General features: G+C 41.1%; 2 protein-coding genes across 7 annotated transcripts; one reads left to right on the forward strand and one right to left on the reverse strand.

Moving 5' to 3' along the window:
- Window positions 1–8: 8 nt before the first annotated feature.
- Window positions 9–5561, reverse strand: LOC124068224. Of its 3 annotated transcripts, none has more exons than XM_046406251.1 (10): window positions 5428–5538; window positions 4268–4342; window positions 3375–3522; window positions 3087–3139; window positions 2924–2992; window positions 2761–2784; window positions 2494–2517; window positions 2138–2389; window positions 1846–1944; window positions 9–555 (listed from the first exon to the last, which is right to left on the reverse strand). In XM_046406251.1, exons 4-10 carry the CDS (start codon window positions 3136–3138, stop codon window positions 473–475), a joined length of 603 nt encoding a protein of 200 aa, XP_046262207.1. In that variant the 5' UTR covers window position 3139; window positions 3375–3522; window positions 4268–4342; window positions 5428–5538; the 3' UTR covers window positions 9–472. The 3 variants fall into 3 exon arrangements, with proteins under 3 accessions (XP_046262207.1, XP_046262209.1, XP_046262208.1); XM_046406253.1 differs by having other exon boundaries at window positions 4292–4342; window positions 5428–5514; XM_046406252.1 differs by lacking the exon at window positions 4268–4342 and having other exon boundaries at window positions 5428–5561.
- Window positions 5375–15827, forward strand: rgs14b (regulator of G protein signaling 14b). Of its 4 annotated transcripts, none has more exons than XM_046406246.1 (16): window positions 5375–5616; window positions 6199–6225; window positions 9331–9352; window positions 9522–9673; window positions 9779–9871; window positions 10607–10750; window positions 10858–11022; window positions 11123–11204; window positions 11322–11425; window positions 11636–11854; window positions 12088–12161; window positions 12516–12642; window positions 13124–13205; window positions 13630–13673; window positions 14098–14197; window positions 14812–15827. In XM_046406246.1, the coding sequence occupies exons 1-16, from the start codon at window positions 5503–5505 to the stop codon at window positions 15096–15098; spliced, it is 1836 nt and encodes a 611-aa protein (XP_046262202.1). In that variant the 5' UTR covers window positions 5375–5502; the 3' UTR covers window positions 15099–15827. The 4 variants fall into 4 exon arrangements, with proteins under 4 accessions (XP_046262202.1, XP_046262203.1, XP_046262204.1 ...); XM_046406247.1 differs by having other exon boundaries at window positions 5377–5616; window positions 11129–11204; XM_046406249.1 differs by lacking the exon at window positions 6199–6225 and adding an exon at window positions 6351–6427 and having other exon boundaries at window positions 5464–5616.
- Window positions 15828–17782: the final 1955 nt, after the last annotated feature.

Consider the following 17782-nt stretch of genomic DNA (forward strand, 5'->3'; position numbering starts at 1 on the left):
GTTTACATGTTGTTGAAGCAGGGAATTTATTATTTCTGTGATCATAAATCAACTTTCAAACACCATGACCACGTCTCTCTTGGAGAGGGTAGCAGTAACATCCCATATATCCATTACATGCCGGTCGCTATCAGGCTGCTCTGTGTGGGCTGTCTGTAGTGTGTGTTCCTGTGAGCAGAGCATTCAGTGGGATTAGTTTGAGCATGTCTGTCGTGTGTCTGGATTAAAACATTTCTAGGGTCTTTTCTTCAACTGAACAAGCTTTCTGCTCAGTGGGTGTGGTTAACCCGAATGCTGGGTTGAACAATGGATCCACCCTGGTGCATAAGCTTGTAACCCCACCAGATCACACACAATTAGCCTCAAAGACAGGTAATAAAGAGGTTTTATTTTGATATCACAACAGCAAACGTGTGTGTGTGTGTATGTGTATGCAAGTGTGTATATCTGAATGTAATAGAGTGGCTCTTATTTAGGACTGTCTTGGTGTGATTGGAGCTGGACAGCCACTCTGCCCAACCGCTGTCCTCTGTCTCATCCTCTCTCTGTGTTTAGCTGCAGAGGGAGAGAGAGAGATAGACAGATCTGTAATTCTATGACTAGAGAGATGCAAAAATGTCATTTGTTTTCATGTAAAGAGTTAAAAGAGGAGATCAATGCCGCTGTCTGTGCGGTAAATATGTTGCTTGAGTCAGCAGCATTAGCAGCAGTTAGCTTTGCATAAAGACTGCAAACAGTGAAACAGTCAGCACAGCAAAACAGTGCTCCTTAATGGGGTTTATGTGCCTGACTATGGCTCTGTCCAAAATCACTCTCTCATTCATTCATTTATTTCTCACTATTTAATAGTCTCTCAATAGTTTATTACGCTTTAGTGGTCACAGTTTTCACCCTTGGAGCCTAAAATTTGGCACTGTGTGTGTCTGTGAAGGTGTGTGCTTGTATTCATGCCAGTTGGCTAAATGAGGGCATGACAATGGGGTGTGATCCATTCCAAAAAGGGTACATAATTAGATTTTGTGGAAAGTTCGGTCATGAGCCACAGCTGGTCACTAGCAAAAAGGAGGAGTGGGAGTGGGAGTGGTTCTACAACATAAAGGCTTCTCAGTGGATTCATGTAACTGGACAAAACTTTAGAGAAAGACACAAACACACATATACAGATAGACATGGACATACACATCATTTTGACACTTATAAACTGTAATGCATTGCATTGTGGGGCTGTCAGCATGGGAGTGTACATGTCGTGGAGATGGCCCTTTTGAGGCCACTATCGGTATACAGTGGATACATTTATACACTCACACAATAAAAGTCACTATATTGTAAATATGGAGTCATTTTGGACACAGATTATTTCTTGGCTCGGGGTAGTAATGTCCTGGAGTCTCCACTGGTTGCCTGGCAACTACTCCCTGCCAAGAAATATTCTGGCACAAAACTGAAATTTGACATTTTTAGTCTTCATTTTTTGGACAGATTAAAAAAAAAAAACAGAATGATTTAGAGGTTTTGTGGCTGGATTTCTTTTAGCTTTGAACAGAAACAGGCAACTGTTACTTCCTGTGTTTGGGCACAACTAAGGAAAGCTGTTGGCTAAAGTCTACTTAGAGATAGAAATGAGAGTGTTATCAATCTTCTCACTTTAATCTTTGCAAGAAAGTCAAATATGCGTGTTTGACATATTTCCCAAAATGAGTATCTGAAACATCTGAAACCTAATATCTGTACACCATGGAGTATCATAGACCTACAGCAGAAGTATCATCATTGTTTGCATTAAAACAATGTTAGGCCCCTGTGCTATGTTACATCACAGATAACTTAAACTTGAGCTCTTACCATTGTCTCTTTTCAGCTTGAACTTCATAGCCAGCCCCATGATCACAACCAGGACCAAGGCAGAAACACCACAGATCACCAGGAGCAATGGGGAGTGGTCTGTTACAATAACAAAGGCAGAAACACAGACAGACAGTGAAGACACGTGCCAGTAATAGCTCTGCTCTTTCATTTTCATTCCACTGTAAAATTCACTCATTCAAACCTCTGATTAATGCGTCAAAATTCAAAATCTACACAAGGCAACAGTAGGCTGTGGCTGTGTGAAATAAGCAGGGAGATGTCTACTTACCATTTACAGTGACATCGTGTGGTGAAGACTCATAAGTGCCACAGAGGCTAATCACACAGCACGTGTATTGCCCTTGTTTATTCACTGTTTTGAGAACAAGCTTGCTGCCATTTTGACCTTCAAGGATTTCCTTCCCATTCTTCTTCCATTTAAACGACACAGTCAAATTAAGAAGGTTATGTACACATGTTAGAGTGATGTCATCACCCTCCTTTACATTGGATCCAGTGCTGTTGACAGACACCTGAAAGTCTGATGGCCAAAGTAAATATATATAGGAAGAAGCAACAAGGATAGTGTTCGGTAATCAGATAGTGGACAGTTTGTGAGTTTCAAAGCACTTCCACAGAGTTTACCTTTTGTGCAGTTTGATGAACTATCTACAGAGAGAAGTAAACATGGAAAGGAATGAATACAGTCACAGTAAACATTCTATATTCAACAGAGCATGCATGATACAGCACAGGCATTCATTCATTGTAAGATAAAAAGAAATACAAGAAATGTGCAAGTATTTTCAGAAAATATAGATGCACTCTCTTTGTACTGCCACACCCTGTACCATATATAAAATTCATTGGCTTTATCATCAAGAAACAAATGTCACAAAAGATAACACTTACCATTCTTGCGCAGCCCTGCACTGTCTGAGCAGAGAGGACAAGAATCCACATGGAAAACAGAGAGAAGGAACAGCATTAAGAACATTTTACCTCATTGTTTCCAGAAGCAGTCTATGAATAGAGAGACATTTAGTTTGATTACTTTCCTTTTTTTTTTTTTTACCTGCAGGAGTTTCCCCTTCGACATTACCTCTCAAACACTGGATGGGAACACAGAACAAGCCAACAGCAGCTGCAAGTATGAATAAAGTGTAAATACAATAATAAAATGTATATGTGTAGAGCTAAACAGTCATATTTATGGAGAATTCAAAGTGGATACTTACCCATGAAGATATAACCATGCAAAACATATAGAGCTATGTTTCCCATAACCATTCTGTGTTGAAAAAGAAAAATATTATTAAGTAGCTGTAGCTTTAACAATTTAACATTACTTCACATCAATATATGCCATATTGTCTCAGAGTAAAAGAGAACAACATTAAACAAGTTAAGAGCAGAAAATGTCATAGCACAGACAAATCCATCATTTTGTACATAAGATATTAAATATCATTTTAAAGCTAAAAAAATAAACAGAATTATGTTGCTCAAATGTTTTATCGTCTTACCTGCGGTGATGTTGTTTCCTCACACAGTGAGATGAATGATGCCCTGCTCTACTTTGATCATAAACACTGACACTGATGCAAATAGATGATAGCGCAAACAATAACCCTGTTTGTATGTTCTGCAGGTGGAAGTGATGACAGACTGCGGCTGTTGGGTAACAACTTCAGTTAGTTCAGTTGAGCAGTAATTTAGGTTGAAATTATGGCATTTTTACATGCTGTGAGAAAGAGAAAAAACAGCAAGCCAGACACACAGAGACAGAGAGAGAGAGAGAGACAGACAGACGTCTTAATTTGAAGAATTGACTCATTGCACAACAGATATTTTGACTTGTCATTGCACAATAGCAGGACCTCCTCTAAGTGGAATACAGCAGTAAATAATAAAAAACATCTCAGAGTGTCCTGCAATGACAAATGTTTGCTACTCAACTCGTCTACAGTAGCAAGGAAATACAATTTATTATTTTATTACATTATTTTCACCGAAGTCATCCATATTTATCCACATGGTGGCCAGTAGAGGGTGCTGCTGATCATCTTTTATCTATTAAAATTTATCCCATTCAGGGTCACAGTGAACTGGAGCCTCTCCCAGTTTGCACTGGGAAAGAGGCAGGGTGCACACTGGACAGCTAAAAGGCAATTTAAACATTTCTTGAACAAAACCTGTATGTGTTTGAACTGTGGGAGGAAACAGAGCATACACACACACAAAAGGAAAGAGGTGATCATGCAAACTCACACACAAATAACAAAACTGGTTTTTCGATTCAAATCACTTCTGAGTTACTTTCCACTCTTACATATAATGCACAGTAATGAAAATCAGGTGATAAAATAGTGCATAAAATAGGACAGTGTTGTTTCCCCACCAGTTTGTGTTCCCTTACCTCAACCACACTGTCAAAGCTTACCCCAACTAGTTGCCTCAGCGATGCCTAACCAAACCTAAAATCTTACACCAGCTGTACGGGGCAGAACAGAACAGAACAGAACAGAACAGAACAGAACAGAACAGAACAGAACGTGGGATTCCTGTCCAAAGAGAAAACTGACTCTGAGCTGTTCTGCCTGCCTGGAATCACTTATTAATGATTACTGTATTGAATTAAGCTGCATTATGAGAAATACTAATCAAACATGAATAATCTAAAAGAGTAGGAAGAGTGAGCTTTTTATTCTTCCCTCCACCTAACCATGATATATATATAGTATGTTTGGCAATGCCAGGAACCAATTTCATGGTGAGCCATAACGACAACTTTTTTTTAATGCTTCAGATTAAGTAATGGTTATTCAGTAATGGCTTTCATTTCCAATTTATTGGCTAACCATTGATCAATGCCTATCAAGTGAAAGTGCTATAATATTCTGATAATATTGTTATTCTGTTAATATTCTGTTAAATAAGCTTCAGTCATTTAAACTAGTTCCACCACCAGGTCAATGTTTCAAACATTCAGCTGTATGAAAGGACAATTGAAACTGTAAAACTACTGACCAAAAATGTTTTTTTTTTCCGTATGAAAGTTACATTTTGGGGTCACAGCTCCATAAAACCCCATTTATTTTGGACTGCCTCGTGAGCGCCCCCTACAAAACCGGAAGTGTGAGAAAATGGAAGTTCTGCCTATTTTAGAGTTTCTTTGGCTAAATACTCTTAACCAGATTATATCACAGCCTGACCATGCAGTGCTGCTTTTGGGATATTTACTTCACGACATTTGACATTTCTTGTTCACGCTACTTTCTTTCCCCAAGATGTTTTTTTTTTTTTAATTAATGCTACAATTGTGTTTTCTCATTTTAATTTATTCATTCCCTTTGAAAAAGAAGTAGATTTTTCACGAAAAATATTTATATCAGAGCAAAAGAAGTCAGGGAAGCTGTTGACATGTGTCAACTAATTCAATCAGCAATGTTTTAAACGACAAATTCACAGGATCAGTAGACTGTGAACTGTTGATTAAAACGCCCCGCTCCACCTGGGTCATCAGCTTGTGCGCATGTCAGAACTTGGCAAATAGCTACGGTGTTAATTAATTCTCACCTGTAATTTGCCCATTTTTCCCCCCGGATATTGTCTTCCCTCTCGTCGTGGCTTGCAGTGTTTGTTTCCACAAAGATGGTCGCTCTTAGAGGACTTTATCACAGATTCTCCCGCCTGGCAAAAGTTGCAGCTCAAACAAAATTCAGGAAATATGACACCATAACTGCAGGCATCAGGACGGACCAAAAGGTATGACAATGTATTTTACACGCAAGGTAAGTGGAGAGTGCTTGCGTGTTTAACACTATAAGCAATTAAAGTACAATGTAAAGTACATTGTACATTGTTCAGACTCTAAGGCCTCATTGGTATTGGTGTAGTTATAGAATAATGGGCATATAATGATGAACTTCTGATGCTGTGTGTGCCTGTGTCCGAAATGTGCAACGTGAGCTGTTGAAGTTTTTCCATAAAAAACTTGTTGGGAGATGTGAAGTTAAAAATACTCCATGAATATCAACCACTTGGCCTACCATGAATTTCACTTTATGCAAAACGACGATGCATTAAAAGGAGAAGAAAAGTGTTTCACGTGTGTTAAAGAAACCCTCTCAGCTGCAGTATTGTAACTGCAAAACTGCTTTCAGATCTGGATTGTATAACGGTTGTAAGCTGCGTCAACTCACTCATACAGTGACTACATCAGAAGCAGAATGAGTACATTTGTCTTGCTAACAAATGCCCACATCACAGTGTTTCTCAAGACATTGGCTGAGAACAATTTGGTCATAGTAACCATACTTCCTCTTTTGTGGCTTGTTGCTATGGCAGGACTTCCCTTCCAGGCAGGAAGTGGCAGTAAGACTCAAGTGATGAGTTTGAGTGTGTGTATATGTGTGTGTGTGTGAGTGAGTGAAGGGTGTGCATCATGTTTGGGTGGAGCACTATACTGTTTCCCTTGACAGTGTACACATCTCTTTAAGACCTCAGCTTCTAGTCTGGTGTCTGGGCCACCATGGCGAAGAACTGCAATGCTCTAGGGATACCTGTTGGCCACATGGTGAGTTAGCAACTTACTTAGCAGTTTGGTTTGCTCCTGCAGATGTCCTTTGGATCTAGTGTTTTGTTTCTGCGAAGCTTACTTGAAGATAAATACACAGGAGTTCAGTTTGTTGTGAGTGAAATGCCGTTTTAAGTTGTAGCCTTGTAAGAATTTGGTAAACAAGAATGTCTTTTTTTAAACGTTGGTCCACTCTTTTGGTCTGCTCTCCTTAACCATGCTCAAAGAGCCGTCACTTGCGTATTTGTCTGTCTCAACTCCTTAACAGTATCAGAACCAATCAGGCTGTGTGGCTACTCTTAATAGATATGCTGAAAACAGCCCAGGCCTGCCTGAGTCAGAAGCGGAAACCAAGCAATGCCTGTTTGCCGGTCTGTCATGTGTAGGCACAGTTGGCGGCCTTCTGTGCGAGACTGTGTTTCTGAATTTGTCTCAACTCTGCAAAAGGTGCAAATCTAAGTGTGTAATGATGTAGTGTAGAAGCAGGGAATACCTGGATGTTGCTATATTTGATAAAAAGGTGCACTGTGTGGTTTCGATTTTGTTCTATTGGAAATGTTCCTGTAATTGGCACTGCATCAGACTCTTGTTGTGCACATATGCATGTCTTGTCTGTCCTTGAAAGAATTTGCAGAGAATACCTAGTTCTCTGTTGCGGCGTATGAGATCAAAAGGTGCACAGCTGAGGCAATCACTGGCTTTTATTACAATTTGGTGAGAAATGTGGATTAAGTGCATGTTGGTCTTTTGGTCAATTGTGGAGACGGACGTGTCGTGTTTCTGGAGCCAGAATTTGAACGTTAGAGCGAAATAATAAAAAGAAAAAGCTGAAGAGGTAGGGCCATTGAGGCGCTCACACCTGCAGCCCTTATCAAAGTTCGTCAGTTGCCGAGATCTTTGAGCTGTTGTCGGGACGCTTTGTCTTTGCGTGCACATATGCAGTTTGTTGAAGGAAACAACTTCAGAGTTGTGGATCCCTCTTGTCACATACATCAAGGAGTTTTGGGTTCTGTTTGTTGGTTGGTTTGACAGCGAGATCACAAGAAAACTACCAGTCAGATTTCCATGAAACTTGGGGGAAGGGTGTAGCAAGTGCCTAGAAGAACCCATATGAACCGATTCACGGTGGAGACGTGCATTTAGAGCCAGCTATTTTGATTATCAGATAATTTCTTCTGCCTTTTCTCAAGCCAGAATGTAAAACATTTGCTGTGTCCATCTTCCTAAATGAAGGAATTTGTTGCTTTTCATTTGTCATGTGTGATAGTAAATGGTTTTAAACTGTTACTGTTTGGACAAACGGAGCAATTTGAAGATGTGACTTTAGGCTCTGGGAAACTGCTGAAATTTTTCCACAATATTTTGAGTCTCTGTGGACTTTTTAAGTAATCGTTTAATTGTGAAAATAATGTCAGAGCTCACTCACTCCAGTTGAGTGAGCGAGACAGTGCATTAAGTGAAGGAGCGACGTGAATCGGAAATAAAAAGTTTCTTGTTGTTTCACAGCACTTGTTGTGTCCACACGTTTTGCACAGCCCTGTAGGTAGGTGCCACAGTGCTGGATTTTGTGTGACAGACAAAAAGACACGCAGACCTGCAGCTCTTTATACGTCCATGACGGGGACAGAGTCTGCGATGTTGCCTGGTCGCTGTGTTTTTAGCCTACAGTTATTGGCTGGAGGCTACAATCCCACTACCCGAAGACTGACACTCAGAAACGCCCCCCCCCCCCCCTCCAAAAAAAAAACTTCTAGTGGGTCATAAAACACAATCATATTTTGACATAATTCTAATACTTGGAAATATCTGTGTAGTGGTTTCTCTTGCAGGTTTGCGTATCATTAAAGAGTGGACTGTTGTCTTTGGTATGCTCTCTCCAAGGGCCCTTCTAGTGTTAGAGAATGTATTTGATCACGTATGTCCACATAATGATGATGTTCGTTGGTCACATGGTTAATACTGTCAAGGAAGACATGTGTGTAGGAATGACTGGGATGTTGAGCACAGATCACTTCATGTAAATAATTATTTTCATAAAGTTCAAACCCACCCACACTGTGGACAGCTTGCTATTCACAGGAATGTTGACAAATGCACTCATGTTCACACCTCTGGGTAATTTTAGAGTTGAAATCTGCATGTTTGTAGTCTGGAGGGGTGGGTGGGGGTACAGAAAAAAAAACCATGCAAACTGCATGCATGAAGGCCTTTTTCTTTTGTCTTTTTGTTTTGTAAATGTTATTCTCAGAACTTTAATATCCAGACAGATAACCTGCTGATCCTCTTTTTCTAAAATACCAAACTTGGTCGTCTGCACAAGACTATGTGCAGACGCCTTGCAAAATTAACCATCAGTATTTCTAACTATGAGAGTGTTGGAATTGAAACAGAACCCTTACAAGATATGAGCTCTGAAAGCTGAATGAGAGCCACTGTCATCTGTGTCACAACCACTTCCTGTGAAAACAGCCTTGACTGATTGCACTACACTGTCACAGAGGGGAAAAAAAAAAAATAAAAAGCAAAACACATGCAGCTGGTATTCACATTTCACTTCCTAAATGTATGCCTTTGCACTTTTGAATACATGTGTGGCTGCTCTATTAGTGCTATTTTGATCGCACTGTGCTATGTACGTTGTAAAGCTGAGGCTGTGATATCGACATGTACAGCAAATGCGAACATTTTTTCATCAGAGTGGATTTTTGTTCCGTAGTTTGCCACCGATTAGTGAATAGGTATATTTAAATGCAATTTCTTTATCACAATCAATGGGAATTGTCCTTTAATACCACGGGTTGGTGGGTAACAGCTGATAAGATTCCATCTTTTCAGATTTATTTATTTATGTATTTTTTTTAATGTTACTTATCTTATCCAACTCTCTATCTCTCTATTCACAGAGCCAGGCAGTGTCAGATGGAGGTAAGCAGGGTCAAAAAAACAAACTGGGTTTCACTGAAGTATGTGTGTGTGTAAAAGTAACAGAAGGTTAACTCTTGTTCTTAGTTGTGCTTTCCTGTGCTAATAAGCTGTTGTGTGTGTGTGTGTGTGTGTGTGTGTGTGTGTGTGTGTGTGTGTGGATGTGTTGTAGAGCTGAACATGTCTGCACGGGGCTGTGGAGGAAGCAGTTCAAGTCTACCCGGGACTCCCGGTGGAGAGGCTGGCCCAGCCAGCGGTGTACTGAGCTGGGCTGTTTCATTTGAGAAGCTGTTGGAGGACCCCTGCGGAGTACACTGCTTTACGGTGAGACGCACTCAACATGCGTGGTGTCATTTAAAATTATATATATATATATATATATACATGTGTGTGTATATTCATACACTGTGTATGTGTCTTTCTTCACAGTCCTTCCTGAAGTCTGAAGTGAGTGCGGAAAACATTTTATTCTGGCAGGCTTGTGAAAACTTCAGGAAGATCTCAGCAACCTCCTTGGATGAGGTGTGATGCTGCCACTTTTTACCCATTTACATGGTTAAATAATTTTGTCATTATGCAGTCATTGAGTGTTTTAATCAACATGAACTCATGAACTAAAAAATGAAATAATAAACTCGCTATGCAGTTATAGTTGTGTCCATGTAGCGACCTGCAGCTACAGAATTATTTGTTTTGCTTTGATTTTGCTTTACATTGTTTGTATATTTAATGAACAAGGCTCAGTTAATTTTTGCTTCTGTTATACTGCTTTGAGTAAAAGTAGCAACTGGCTTGCTGTGTTGCTATAATAGTTTTTTTTTTTGTTTTGTTTTGTTTTATTTTTAGATCTATTTTGTACCTTGCAGGCAGAAAAATTGTTTGGCTACTTAAATTCTATTGGTAAAGAAACAGGAAGTGTGGAAACTGACAGGGATGTGGCCTGTGTGCAAATCAGCCTTGTTTCTGCAGTTGTTTAGCTCACTGGTAAATGAATTGCCCTTAGGAACTTATTGATCATATGACTAGCACTGTGGATGCATGGGAAGGGTTTGTTTGATTCTTGCTGCACTTAATAAGTAAAGACACCAAGTCAGTGTATATATACACATTGAGAGGTTTCTTAGATGGGTATTAAAGGCTGCATATTCACCTAAGTGCTGAGATGAAATGTGTTGCTAGGATTTATATCTCTTCTTGTTAAAAAGATGTTTAGTCAGCTTAGAAATAGTTGGTCTGATGGGGCTGTTTTGTTCTCAGCTCAAAACAGAAGCTCGCACCATCTACAACACCTACCTGTCTGACAGCGCTCCCTACTCGGTCAACATCGACGACACAGCCAAGACAGAGGAGAAGGACCTGGAACAGCCCACACCTGATATGTTCAGCAAGGCTCAAGCACAGGTCTGTTCCGAGTTCTCTCTCCCGGATCAGCTCAATAACATGCAGATACGTTGTTGGTGCTTTCTTTTGACTGACTGTGTGTACCACTGGCCTCTGTTTTGTGTCAGATATTTAAACTGATGAAAATGGACAGCTATAGGCGCTTTGTGCGCTCTCCTCTCTACCAGAGCTGCACTTTGGCAGGTGTAGAAGGTAAACTTCTATCTCAGCCGGCCCGGATGGGATCCTGGGAGGATGTTGCCACCAGAGGCCCCTCACTCAGTGGCAAGAAGGTAAGAGTGGGAGGAAATGGACTGAGGGGAAGGGAAGGGAAAAAAGCATGCAAGTTATTCTTGTTAAAATTGTGCTGTTTGCCATCACTGTCTGAAACAGGGCAAGACGTCAGACTCTAACAGCTTGGCTGGTGGCAGGAGTGCTTCAGAGAAACAGCGTCAGAAAAGAGGATCCTGGGGAGGTAGTGCCTTTCAGATGGTCTGATCTTGTGCTTCTGCGTTATGCCTTCATGCAGCTTTTATTTCACAATTTCTCCCCTTTGCCCCTCTTGTCCTTTTCTCCCTGTTGGTAAGAACAGATGCATCCAACAACAATGGTTTAGTCCCCCGAAAAGAGTTCAGTAATATGTCGGTCAAGTCGAGCAGCAGTGTGGAGCTCGGCTCCCTCTACAGGCAGATAGAGGTCAGTGCATTTGTGGCAATGGGATTTGAGTCTTAGGCTGGTCATTGTTAAATTTGTTTTAAAATTTTAGGATTACTAAGTATACTATGTGAATGACAAAATGTAGTCTTCAAGGTGTAACCATAAACCTGACAGTTTAGAGGAAAGTCTGTCATTACGTCACTAACGCCATTGTTTTGAGTTGTAAGACATTACATTATATCATCACAGAATGGCAGATCGAGTCCCCGGTCCCCAGAGCAGGGTGGTGGAGGTGGGGTTCGATTAGGGATGGAGGGGGGCTACTGCTGCGTCTACCTACCTGATGGCAGTGCCTCCCTGGCTCCCACACGTACTGGCCAGCCCATCAAAGACATGTTGGCTAGCCTGTGTGAGAAGAGAGGCTTCCCACTAAAAGATGTCATCATCTATCTGCATGGCAAGGACAAGGTAAAGCTGTTTACTGCATCAGCCACAACTTTTAAGTCAATAAGTTTTTCAAAAATAAAATATCTCAGTGACTCAGATGACTACCCTCTTCCTATTTTAACATCCGCTCTAGCCTCTCACTGACTGTGAAACTTTTTGAGACCTGTTTTAAAGTGTTCCTGGTTGATGCTGATGTCTCTGAAAGTCCCCTTAATTGCTCTCTCTCTGATACACTGGTGCTCCCTCTACAACAGCCCTTATCTCTGGACCAGGACTGCTTCGTACTGAGAGATCAGCAGGTCTCTCTAGAACTCAGGGTGACGTTTGCGTGAGTCAACTTCTCACTTCCTTTTTTTTTTTTCTGTCTTTATCACTCTAACAGACTTTCACACCCACATCTCCACTACAGCATGCCACTTCTCACCATATTAGAGGGAAGTCCTGGTGTTAACACCAGACTTACAGACTGGCTCTCAGTGCAATCATATATATATATATATATATATATATATATTTAAAATGGAGTTCCTGCTCAGAAATCACTGGCAGATTTTTCTGTTACTAGAGGCTTTGCATGGGTAGATTTTAATGATGCCGGACTGCTGTCCCACTGAATTTGACTCGGTATTATTGTTTGTGCTGACTTTGCGAGGGAGGTTATTGAAATGCGTGTGTGTTTCAGGCTGGAGATTGCCTTCACTGGTAAGACCGTGGGGATCATGGTTAAATCCAGCAAGACGCTGCAGGACGCCCTCTCTGCTGTGCTACAGAAACACCATCTCAAACAGCAAGAGGCCCTGGTCACCATGGTGAGTGTCTGTATGAGTGAGAACATAATATGTAGTCTGTGCTTGAGCGGTTCCTCAAAGTAAATTAGATTAATAATGATTTTCTCTCAGTTGCAAAGGAGTAATGGAACTGATTATTCTGGCTGAATTACAATCCGACCAACGTTCCTCTGGAATAATCCTATATTTCTGTGAACTCAATTCCATAGATGACCCACATCTACCTTTCAGTCAAGCTGCAGACTTGTCTCATATTTTTAATTTGTACTATTTAAAAATTCTGTCCGTCTGTCCCGTCAGCACTCGTCTGCCTCTCCTGCCTGGAGCAGCTATTGCTAGGCAACGGTTTTGGGTGCATGTTAATATGAATGAATGTGTTACACTATTTCCTGAGTGGAATAAGCAGGATTACACCGTCTTATTAATGTGCTCATGTGTATTTTTATATCCAAAAAACTGTGCAGCGGAGTCTCTCATGTCCTACTCTCCTGTGTGTTTTTAGGTTGGAAGCAATGAGCCTGTGAACATGAGCAGCACGGTGTTCAAACTGGCCAATAAGACGATACGACTTGACAAAATCAAAGGTTAATATGCGTGACCTTTTTTTTTTTAAAGCCTTATGTTATAACTTCAAGGAGAAGCAGAGAGAATCATGTATACTATAATATTCAATACTAGCTACAATGGTCCCCTCCAAAAGAGGTGCTGCGTTCACTCGTCTCTTTTCCCAACTGCTGAGAGATCAGAACCAACTTCACTTTGGATCAGTGCTTCTCGTCTCAGCTCAGCTCCACTTGCTGCATTTCGCTAACAGGAAGTAGATTAGATCGGAGTGGCTGTATCCCAGGTTTGCCAGTTTACTTCTTGTCAGGAGTGTTTTATCTGGCTGATGTCAGTGTTTAACACAACAGGGAAGTTGGGTACTGTAGTACCATCACTACTTTTATCCTGAGTCCTAAGTGTAAGTGCTTTTGGAAACTGATTTGAATCTGTGTTTGGTTTGAGCAGGAAAAGACATTTCCAGAGCTGGTGGTACAGCTGCAGCCCCACAGGTGAGGCAATGTTAATAGATTTCTAAACATCTTATTGCCATCATAAAGTCATATGAACTATGTATGAATATTATTTTGCTATGTATTTGCTTAATTACATAGCCAGAATGTTTAAAAGAAAAGATGTTAGTGTTTTATTGGATATCAGTTATTATCACCTAAATAAGATATAGATTATTATTTGAGGGCTGTGACTATATGTGAACAAGGGTGTGATTTTTGATTATTTAGATAATATTAACCAGGAGCATGTCAAGGTCTTGCATTTGTCTTTTTTGTTTATGAACCATATTGATCATTTTTATTTGTTTACATTTTCTTCTTCGACTGTTATGTGTGTTACTGTGTGGAGCACTCTGACTGCACTAAAGAGAGTCGGTGTGAAATGTACATTAATAACGCTGGAAACTATTTTTGGCCCCAGACAGGAGCAGTGAGTGCAGGCGATCTGGAGGCCAGATCATCTCAGCAGACAGACAGAGTCAGGACTCAGCCCAGGCCCAGTAAGAACCGCGACATAGACGGTAGGACATCCCAGTAGTGTCAAGTGATGAGGCATCATACAGTATACTGTAGGAGGATTTTGTAATAATGTTGACACTTGAGACGGAGGTTCATTCTTGACCTTGGAAGCAAAAATGGGACACTCTGAAGACAAGGTCCAACACAGAGGAGTCGGAGCTTGTGTTTAGTCACAGTTCTCAGTTGTTGACTCAACAGTCTCGCCACAGGGTGCATTTAGAGGGGAGCTTTCAGTCACATCACACAATCTGTCTCTGCAGATGAAATTACAAAAATTTAAAATTCTAATTCAGTGACGACTCCATCTACTGAGGAAGATTGTGTGGTGGAATAAGAAGCTCCAGAAAAGGAATAATGAAACTGATTACTCTGGTTGAATTACAGGCCGAGGATGAACCTTCAGTCTCAATTTTCTCAAATTTTTTTTTAATTTTTTTTTTTTTATGGCACTCTTTGAACAACACTACACAGCCGAACCACAGTTTAATTTGATGACATAAATATGCTGTAAGTATAAAATGTGAATACCTTAGGCAGCTGTGTGTATTGTGATGTAGAAGTGTTGTTTATTTATTTGAAGTGCGTCAAAATCAGCGTGATGTCGTGTGTGCGTCAGGCTTTCTGGACATGCTGACAAGAGCTCAGTGCTGCAGGGTTGATGACCAACGAGGCCTTTTGACCAAAGAGCAGCTGGAGGTGCCTCAGTTCCTGCAGCTGTCCTCAGACCAGGGCCGGGACACGGTGCCGAACGAGGACAGCACAAAAAGCTCCACCGCTGAAGACTACAAAAAGGTCAAAAAAGAAGACAAGACATCATTAACTTCAAGTTCAGCCGGAGCAGCGGAGGGAACCCCCGACTCTGATCAATCTGAAGCCAAAGACTTGAAAGAAACGGCAGTGTGAAAGGCTGTCATGTGCGAGGTGGAAAAACTACAACAGAACATCATGTTACCAGTCACATCAGAAGACAAATGTTCAAGCACTTTTAATAATTGTTTACAAATAAGCTCTGAGACTGCAGTGTGAGATCATCCCTGCTAATAGTGACTGGCCTTTTGAGGCAGTACTTAAAGGAGAAGAAAGATCATGGCAAGCATTTATAGTGTCATTTCAAAACACTACACATCTTAATGAGAAAAATATTTCCTGTGACTTGCTTAGCTGATTGTATGAAGAAATGTTTGAAAAGTTCCCTGATATTTTAATGCTGTACACTTTGCAGTTGACATTGCTTTTATTTCTTACAATTCCACAGTGCTTTTCGCCAAACTCTAAGCAAAAACTTGTTTCTTCACAGGGCTTTCCAGAAAAGATGTAGAAATGTATTGCACTATTATTTTCTTCTGAATTAAGATTGAATTTTTTTTCTTTTTTCCACAGAGATATGTTTTAAATATTTTAAATAACCAGTTTTCATTTGTTTGCTCACTTGCTGTTTTCAAATGTGTGTTTGTGGTACTTAAATGCGTTTTGTTGTTTGCTGTGATAGCACTTTGAAAAGTCCTGTGTTAAGTCCTGTGTTCCTGTCACCTCAGACTGCATCTCAGGGTTCAGATCGTGAATTAGTAATGTCATATTAGAAGGAATGAATCAGATGTAAGTAGACGAGAATTAAAGTGATTCATGATGAAATCGGTTGATCTTCCTTTCTGTATGTGCTGTGGAGGGAATAATTTCAGGTTGCAGTTTTCACCCCTCAGTAAAGATTGTTTTTAATCGGTTGATGAGGTCCGTTTCTGGCTCAACAAATGCTATGTGATTTGATTTTATAGGAAGTGCAGCCGGACCCCACACTGCCCCTTTGGACTGCCTGTATGACTCACGTTATGTAAAACAAGTGATCTGTATCCATCTGTGTAGGTGTAGACTGTCACTAGATATGATTATATTATATTGTGTCTTTGTTGTATGCTGGTAGTGAAGCCTCCCTCTAAAATGCCATCATGATGTCATTTTTGCACAGTGACGGTGGATCATTACACTTGTGTGATTGGCTCTTTATGGAGGGCTTGTAGCCAATGATTTGCTTGATCTCTCTACAGACTTGTTGCTGTCAGGTGCTTTCCAGTTGAGGAGCCCGGGAAGACTATTATGGGGTGTGTTTGGCTATTATATGGGTTATAAAACAAATTAGATGAATCATAGATCGATTCAGCTGCATGAATGATGCAGTCGGTACGCATATTTCCAACTACGTGACAGGAGGAGGTTTGGGGAGCGTTTCATTCACCCACCTTTCCCTGCATCATCACCCTGTAGATGTGATTGCGACTAAAGTAATTGGCCTGAAACAATGAGCACACATGACTAAGAATTAATGTGCAGTGTATGATACCTATTTTAGGTACCCATAGCTGCTTCTTGCCAAGATGGATACATGAACTTCCACAACTGTGATTGGCACACCCAGCATTGTACATATTAATATGTGTGCATGTGTGTGTGTGCGTCCATGCATGAGTGGTGCGTCGGCGGAGCTATGAATGGGCAGAGAGGGCTGTGCTCTCGCAGACACCATAGCAGCAGTGAGATGAGGAGTGCCATCTACTCTGCCGCACGTCTGTACTGAGAGAGGAGAAGAGAGGGAAGAAGGCAGGGAAGGAGGTGAGTGCCGAAATATCCCCCAGGCATTTCCCTAATCTCATTTTTTTGGGCTGATCGGTGTGCTTGTTCACTCAGTAGATATATTTACCTGCCCTTTCTGTCTCTGTCACTCCCATCATTCATTCTCTCCACCCGACTGCCACTTCACTGCATTCTTGTGCTTCATTAAATGTCTTGAGATAAACCTCTTAAGCTCCTCCATTCACAGAAAAGCCCACATTTTCACTCAGATTTAGCGCCAAAGCTTTCTGCTATCTCTCTTATTTACTGCCTTCTGTATTCTACACTGGGATAGATAACAAACAGGTTTTGAATATCTGAAAATGTTTATTTTCTGAACTCAGTCCAATGCTAATGAGAGCTCTAAATGGTACTCGCGATGCCTTTGAGAGTCCTGCAGAAGAATACATAAGTGGTGTAAAACAAAACCCATCCATCAGATCAATGCTTGCACATTACTTTGCACTGAAAGATTCTGCTCGGCTGCTGAAGGACAGACTGTGTGCTCAGTGTGGTAGAAATGAAAACGGGAGCGGATTCAATAGCACTGACTTCGGTATCAGGCCAGATACACGCAGTTGAGCTGTGATTCAAGGGGTCGAATACTGACTGAATGCCTCCAGTTAAGAGTGAGTGTGTGTGTGTGAGGGGGGTGGGGGGTGGCGGGGGCAATGTGTGCCACACCTGAGCGTAGTAGAACAGACACCCCATCATCATCAATTACAGGACATTGTGTCCTTGCAATTGTGAGCCTTCTTGATGCACTCTACCTGGTTGCTGGTGCAGTTCCTGTCCACGTGTTCACCTCAGTCTCCTGACCACCTCTGTGTGCACAATTATGCACATGCTGAGCACGATTAACATGTTCAGCAGCACAAATGTGGCGATGTCGGATCAGGCTTCGTTTTTTGCCCCTGGACTTGAATTATGAGGATTAGCTGACCCAAGAGAGTGGAAATCATTTGCAGGTTGTGTCACTCATT

The sequence above is a fragment of the Scatophagus argus genome, chromosome 12 (genome assembly GCF_020382885.2).
Source record: "Scatophagus argus isolate fScaArg1 chromosome 12, fScaArg1.pri, whole genome shotgun sequence".
Taxonomy (NCBI): Eukaryota; Metazoa; Chordata; class Actinopteri; family Scatophagidae; genus Scatophagus; species Scatophagus argus.